An 8262-nucleotide genomic window follows, 5' to 3' on the forward strand; every position below is an offset into this window, starting at 1 on the left:
CATAGGGGCAAAAACATATGGATAATATTTTTTATAATAATGAAAATGATAATAATTATTTTACCCTCATCAAAATTTCTAAATAACTATTGCACTAATTTCAAAAAGAAAATTTCTAATGATTAACTTTACATTAAAATGCACCAAAAAATTATCTTTTAAAATAATATTAGCTTTGGAAAAGAATAATATACTTGGCTGAACAAGAAAATGTATGTTGACTTGACCAACGCAAAAAAAGTATAGACAAGCACTGAATTGTGACTTGACCAACGCAAAAAAGTATGTCGGAAGTCAAAGTCAACCCGGATTTGCTTCTTGTTCTTGATTCAATTAAGGGGTACCATGCTTTGTCCTTCCCTCGGCCAGTAAACTTTGTCGAATCCAGTAAACATGATATTATTAGAAATATTTCTTTCGACTATCATTGTTTATAATTTGTTGAATTCTAATTTATTAAGAATTACTTGCACTTGTTTATGTAATTAATATTTGGTATGGAAATCATATCATGTTAATCGATTATTGTAGCGTGGTTAATACCTTATCATCGTATGATCGACACATCAACATTATCAAGCTGATACGTCATCCATCATCATCTTCTTATCAACACCTTAACTCATTCAGTCTCATTCCGTTAATGTTGTGATCAGTGTTACATCGACTAAGAGACTAACTCACGCTACATAATCAATCGACTCAATTAGTAATTACCTCGTATTTATCAAGTTTGATATTATGCCATTATATTATTATCCCTCTTGATATTTAATTATGACCTTGAACGTAATGACCTTAAGTTATTATGAAAGTTTTTTTTTTTTAACATTTGAGCCGTTTCAGTATACTTGCAACATTTGATCCAATCCTCAAAACAAATAACTAATCTAAGTATTAAAACAATTTATCAGGTGTACCCTCCACGTAATTTTACAGGGTTTCAAATCAAACCTTCTTTTTATCTGACACCATGTCAAGATAAACACAAAGAATGATCACATTTCGTCTAAATTTGACATCGACTTTCGATAAATAAAATTTGATTTAATAATATTTTTTATTTTATTTATTTTAAAAATAATAAAAATGATATATATATATATATATTCCTAATAAATATTTTTAGATTTTAATTTAAAATTTTAAAATATTAAATAGATTTGGATATATATACGAAGAATTGAGAGAATGAAGAAAAGTATATTTCAATTAGTATCATATGAAGCCTATTTATACGTGGTGAAAGATAAGATTTCTGAACAGAGAGATTGCCCCGTACAATTGATGAAATCGTTATGCAGTTGAGGAAATCAACAAGTTCTCGTAATGAGAAACCAAGAGTGTGTGCTCCATGCGATGCAAAGTCACCAACAAATGCTTGGCGCTGTACCATAGGCTTAGAACTTAATGCAGTAGCCGTGGTCGAGACTGAAAGCAGAGAAGCTGTCGTCGAACGACCGACTGTGGGCGACTGAGTGGGGTGGGGGGGAAAGGGGGGACTACCACATACGAGGAGAAATAGCAGCGATGGCTCCTCACAATTTCTGCTCTGATACCATGAAAAATTGAGAGAATAAAAAAAATATATTATAATTAATATTATATGAAGCCTATTTATACACGGTGAAAGATAAAGATTTCTTTAACTGAATAGAGAATTGCCTCAATCGACGGTTGAGGATGCAGTCGAGGAAATCTCTATGTTATCAGAGGAAATCTCTCGTTGTCAATATATATATATATATATATATATATATATATATATATATATATATATATATATATATATATATATATATAAATAAAGACAATCAGTTGCTGAAAAGCTAATTAAACTCACATCCCAATCTTTAAAAGCACTCGACTCCCCGTTCTAAACAAGAACATAAAGTTTCAACCATGGCTTCAACCCATCCCAAGTTTCGCAGCTACTTCCAAGCACACGTCACTGTATCCGTCATAAATGGATTCACAAGAAGAGGACCGCATAGAATTGTGTTTCGGCATAGAATTCAGATATTTTACATTGTATGGCGAGATTAAAAGCAGAACTGCGACTAGCAAACAGTTTCCACACAAAACATTCTCAATCCTCCACAATTCGAGCTTTTCTTGACTTCATGTTTCAGAGAACTAAAGGGAAATGCTTTTGATCGAAAAGAAGAGAAGAACAACCCAACTGCAGTTACCCAAGAAAGAATTTGTCAGGTGAATGCACATTACATCAAGAAGGCCTTTTTCTTTACATTTTCTTTCAGGAAGAAGATGAGAAGAGGCTAATAAAGAAGATAAGCCCTATTACCGCTGTGGAGAGGCACAAATCCATGGCCTGGATGCGAAGAGGGATACCCCGAGGCTCCTGTCTCAACCTTACCCCTCTTCCCTTCCCGCCTTCCACCACCCTCCTCTTACAAGATTCTTCTTCCGCCTCCACCTCACTCGCTTCCTCCTGCTTGATTCTTCGCCCTCTTTCTCTCTCTCCGTACGACGCCTCACGGCCACCGCCTGCCTATGCGGGACGATCAACCGTCGCCTATCCTTTCTTACCATCATGTGATATTTTTACCTGTTTTATTTATTTAAAAAATATTTTGTGAATTTAAATTCTTAATTTTTATTAATTCCATAAAAAAACTTCTCTCTTTTGCAATTTTAAGTTTTTTCTTTTAACTTCGTGTAAGCAGAAATAATTTTTAGTATTTTTTTTAAATTTTCAGTTCGTATTTTTACACCTTAAAGTGGTATACTATTATCAGACTCACATGCTAAATATTAAATATTCAAAATCTTATCTTAACCTAACTTAATCAATAAATATGTTTATTATAAAATTCATTTACTATTTATCTTTTAAAAAAAAATATTAATTAAGCCTTATAAAAAAGTATATAGCATTTAGTTAAATCTGTATAAATAAAATACACCACTCGTTAAGATCATTAGGATATCTTTAAGTATGTAATTGCATCATCATAATTTCGGATGCTTTCATCTCCTTTTGTTCATATAGCTTTTGATCGATAGAAGAAAGATTTAGCAAAAAAGACAAAACACAAAATCCATCACGTACTGATCACACTCCAAACACATACACCATTTTCTCCTGGATTATTAACCCACCATAATCTACCATAAAACACACTCTTTCTTTTTACCATGCAAACAACAATTGTTCTTCACCTATCTCTAAACTGTTCGTCGCCTTTAGACAGGGAACGAATCACCGAATCTATATATAGACTGGCAGCCTACGAGTAGAACGTGTAGTTCTTTGCGTCTATGATGATCTGCCGTAGTCCGCCAATGGGAGACAAAATCATCAACAGGACTCCGAATATAATGCAGATCTGAGAAAACATGAAAAAAAGCCGAACAGATCAGCTACAGATCTTAGATGAGCATGCAATGGAACACCATGGAGTTGTTCGACTTACCCAGTTAGTGATCCAAGACAAGCTGAATCTTCTAGGCTGGTAAATGGCAAGCCACATGATGCAAGGAAGCTGCAGAAGATAAATCGAAAGCATCAACAATTTGTTCGGATTACAGAGCCTCTTCTGGTTTATGAGATGAGAGATGGGATGGGAGCTCACGAAGTATGTGGTTGGCGCAAATGCAAATCCACCAAAGAACCCGAGCAGTCCGCCGAAGAATGGGAAGGTCATACCGATGAACATTGTGAAGGCTGCATGTATGTGAACTGGTGAGTTCATCTCGAACAGAGAAGAATGAGAGCTGAAGGAAAGGGGCATTACCAACATAAACACTGCGTGCAATCAGGCGAAGAGTGAGACCGGGCGGGAAATGAAGCTTCTTGACGAGCACCGTTTCGATCATGTCGAAGACAGGCATGGCATAGATCTGCATGAAGAAGAATGAGATGCATGATTCGAGAAAGGTCAAAGAACTGCTGTAACGAAGCAGAAAGATCAACTGCATCGATTACCTGGTAGCTGCCGATGACATGGACGACGACCATCATGTTGGCCATGGCGATCAGCCATCGAGGCTTCTCCAGTGTCATGAGGATGTTGTCGTCGACGGCGTTGCCGAATGCCCAGTAACCAACGAGCGCGACGGGGAAGTAACAGAGCGCTACGACGATGTAGGCGACGATGACGCCCCTCCACATGGGTTTCTTGGAAGGCTTCTCGGGAGTGGAAGGAATGGTGGCTTGGATCTCCAAGACCACGTTGTGGCCAGCGTAGGCGAAGGCGACGTCTCCCAGTGCGCTGAAGAAGTTGAAGACGGTGCCTGATGTGCTTGCGGACTTGTATCCGTATTCCACGTTCTCCTGCTTCCCCTTGTCGACGGATGCTCCCCAGGCAATGGTGGAGTAGCTGCGGAGGGGAGGATCGATGTTGATTACTGTGACCTGGGGGAGAAAGAAAGAGAGGAGAATGTGGTAGGTACCTGAGAGACATGACTGCAGCGGCCAAGGAGACGCCGGAGATGGAGTTGAAGTTGGGCAGCTGGGATAGGACGAAGTGGACGGAGCCGAAGATCATGATGAAGTAAGTGAGCTTGATGGACTTGCAGTCGGTACAGACGACGTCGTGGAACTTCTTGAGGGACTTGCCGCCGGTGACCATGTAGACGATGTTGACGCCCACCTCCACGACCAGTTGCTGCGGGACGACGATCCAGAGGCCGAGCTTGTCGCCGAAGGCGTGCTGCCCCAGCTCGTGGTACCGATCGAACCGCTTCCCCGGCACCATCTCGTGCATCTCCACCATCTGCCACAGAGTATACAGGGTGATGACCCACGACAGAATCAGCACAGCGATGCCAGGTCCCCTGCTCGGAGCAACACATGGAACTAAGTCAAATCTCAGTTCATGTAATCTTTGTTTCTCTCAGAAATAGAAGATGAGATCAATGACAAATCAAACAATGTATAGGCCAAACCAGTAGTGAAAATGAGATCAATGACAACCACATACCATCCAAGTTCCGACATGGCATAGGGCAGGCTGAGGACGCCAGCTCCCACCATGGCCGTGACATTGTGGAAGGCGGAGTACCACCACTTGGCGTTCCTCGACGATGTGATGGGCAACCAGTCATCGATCGACTTTTCCTTCTGCGTCTGCACACCATTGTCAACGGAATAAACCATGAGACCAGTCCGACTTCCACAAGAGAAAGCTATCAGAAATGTATCGAGGTACATAAGGACTGTGATCCCCTATAAATAATACCCTTATCACTATCCGAATTCTTGAGATACTTTGGATAAAAGATAAAGTCAAAGATGAAGCGTAGATGTCGCCTTTGATACGGAATCGTCGTTGACCCAAGTGCAGGCTGATAAGGAGATCTAAGAAGTTTTATCTGTTATGTTGGAGATAAGTAAGGTTAGATTAACATTGATGATCATTTTCTAAGCTCAGTTGAATGATTTCCTCATGACGATTAACATAGGCCATGAGATCCACAAGCGGACATATGAAGCTTATTCACCTGCAGGCTCCATCATCGCCCATGGAGGTTTCTTCTTTGACTACGTTTCATGGACGCAGGACGTCTTTGAGTCTCTGTCAAGTGCATCGGCCGGAATGGCCGAACTTACACAGCTTGCTTCGGCCTCACGTCTCTTCTTTTCCGAGTTCTCGGCGTCGACAGCTCGGAAATTGTTGGCGGCAAGTGATTGACTTTGCAATCACATGCTCCTCGTGGGCCCATTGCTTTTCTATCACAAGTCAACAAAGACTTATGATCTATTGCACCGCCGCTGGTCTCTATCCTTTTCTTCCGGGTAGGGTTAGAACTACTATTTCTAAGAAGAATTAGGCTCATCATCTTTGACATTAATACGAGATTCTCGGGCACAAAGTCTAGAAGCTGTCGCATTACTGACTGGTTCCAGCTCTCAGATCAGACTGCAATCACTTCAGTCTTCGAGTTTCATGTGAATTCTAGAAAGAAAAAACCAAGTCCTTTCTCATAAAAATCACTTTTCTCAAAATACTATAACTGAGATTAATTAACTTACTTAAATTTCAATAAAATACTATAAGCATAGTCAACAATATATATATATATATATATATATATATATATATATATATATATATATATATATATATATATATATATATATATAAACTGTGAAAGATCGATCTCTGACTCCTGAGAATATAAAAGCTCCAGTTTCATGAAGCTTCGAATTCTTATTTTCTTTCTCAGATTTAAATTTAATTAAAGATAACTCGGTTATGTTGAATCCCAACACAGAGAGAGAGAGAGAGAGAGAGAGAGAGAAACAAAATAAAAATAGCAATAGTAATAGTAATAATTTAGAACAGAAATGGAGATTAAGCTGCATGTTTGAGGTCCCAAATACTTATGTGGATCACTATAGGAATCTATGTCCTCTTCCACTAACGTCTGAAGAGCGAGGAGGGCAAAGGGGAAAAGACAAGAGCAAGGAGCTCCCGCTGCAGACCTAATCTGATCCCACCGCTAAGAAAGGCATGGTGTTGTATTCCTGTGAAGAGCTTAAAGAAGAAGAGGAGGAGGAGGAGGGGGGGGGGGGGGGGGGTAGCGTTAGGCAATTCGACGTACCTTGTCCTGGTTGCTGGCATAGGCTTCCGGGGGAGATGGAGCTTGAGTTCCCATGAGGTGGGGAGCGTGTCGTATGAACGCAAGCTTCCGGTGGTCTGCAACGCCTGCCCGCCTTGCAGGCAGAAAGAAGAGAAGGAAGAAGTGTGGAGTGGGTTGGATGCGCGAAGAGGGGAGAGCGGGTGGAGATATTAATAGACTTGAATGGGAGAGTTCGGAAGGAGCGGAGGAAATTGCATCTTCTCACCGATGTTGATGGATCCACCAGTTGACTCGACGACTCCAATAATAATAATAATAATAATAATAATAATAATAATAATAATAATATGATTGGAAGTGTAAGTTTACCTGTTATTATTATTGAATTATTTTTTATTTTCTGAAAATTCTTAATTAATTCTAAGTTTTATTATTTTTAAAATATATACAACTTAATAAGTAGTTTTACACAATCATCCTTATAAAATTAAGATAATATAACATTTGTTTGCTCACATATACCTCTTTTGATATTTTTAAAAAATAGATTTGATATGTATAATATGATACATTTATATAGCGCGATGTGGAAGAGAACTTTCAGGCGTGATATAGTTTTATAATTTTTTTAAATATTATAAAGATAAATTTGAAGATTGAAAAAAAATAGATGAATGATTAGGAATCCATAGAGATCCAATATTGATGACTATTCACTAATAGCATATGGTCAAATGTTTTCTACCATAAAGAGCATTTTCACGTATAATATATTTTTATGATTTTTAAAAATATCAAAAAAGATAAATTTGAATTGATTGAAGAAATGAATGAATGATTAGGAATCTAAAGAGTTCTTATGACTATTCACTAATCGCATCGATTCAATCTCGATGACTATTCACTTATCGCGTATGATCAAAGACCTCCTACCATAAAAGTACTTTCGAGTATGATATATTTTTATAATCTTTAAAATATTAAAAAAATAAATAAATGGATGATTATGAATCCGAAGAGATCTGAACTACCAGACTTTGGGAGTAATGCATCCAATCGTAGTCTGATTCTTGGGATTCAAAAGGTGGATAGTGATGGTGGAGGTGGGTAAACATCTTACCACTAGCTGTTTTTAATTCCTTTGCACCACCCACCATATGTTCTAAGAATCATAATTGATATTAATTCATTCATTCAGCCTGTCTGTCTTTTAATGACCCAAAATATCTGATTTTTTAATTTTAATTTTTTTTTATTTTTTGATACGTCGATACAGAGAATCGATATTAACTCGCATCTAAGTCTCTCGTAAGTTTGATATCGAAAAATGAATGATTCGATTATTTCTTATAAGATTCCACATCGATATTTAAGTTATTGATGCTTAGAAAAGAATAACATAGAGTTTAAAATTATCGAAAAGCTTCAGATAAATTCCAACATGTTATTTACTATATTTATCTCTCACTTTCTTGTTCGGTGACGAGAGATTGAATCCGAATGCTCCACTCCAATGCCCAATCCATCTCGGCAAGCAACACCCAACCCAAGCTTTCGACTGTCGACTGCCGACTGCCGACTGCCGGGCGTCTCCACCTGTCTCATTCGGTGCGTAGGCTGAGTTGACCTTCGGAGCTCAGCGCATCCCACCGCTTTGACTTCTACTTCTTTCGTACCATCTTCGAATCGTGAATCTTTGATATGCTGACACGC

General features: G+C 38.4%; 1 protein-coding gene across 2 annotated transcripts; it reads right to left on the bottom strand.

Moving 5' to 3' along the window:
- Positions 1-3051: 3051 nt before the first annotated feature.
- Positions 3052-6737, bottom strand: LOC135620232 (lysine histidine transporter 1-like). 2 transcript variants are annotated; one of them, XM_065123016.1, is made up of 8 exons: positions 6571-6737; positions 4947-5092; positions 4413-4800; positions 3950-4339; positions 3759-3864; positions 3597-3688; positions 3438-3506; positions 3052-3350 (listed from the first exon to the last, which is right to left on the bottom strand). In XM_065123016.1, the coding sequence occupies exons 1-8, from the start codon at positions 6622-6624 to the stop codon at positions 3252-3254; spliced, it is 1344 nt and encodes a 447-aa protein (XP_064979088.1). In that variant the 5' UTR covers positions 6625-6737; the 3' UTR covers positions 3052-3251. The 2 variants fall into 2 exon arrangements, with proteins under 2 accessions (XP_064979088.1, XP_064979086.1); XM_065123014.1 differs by having other exon boundaries at positions 3950-4343; positions 4417-4800; positions 6571-6735.
- Between the last annotated feature and the right edge of the window lie 1525 nt (positions 6738-8262).

Source organism: Musa acuminata, chromosome BXJ2-8, assembly GCF_036884655.1.
Source record: "Musa acuminata AAA Group cultivar baxijiao chromosome BXJ2-8, Cavendish_Baxijiao_AAA, whole genome shotgun sequence".
Taxonomy (NCBI): domain Eukaryota; kingdom Viridiplantae; phylum Streptophyta; class Magnoliopsida; order Zingiberales; family Musaceae; genus Musa; species Musa acuminata.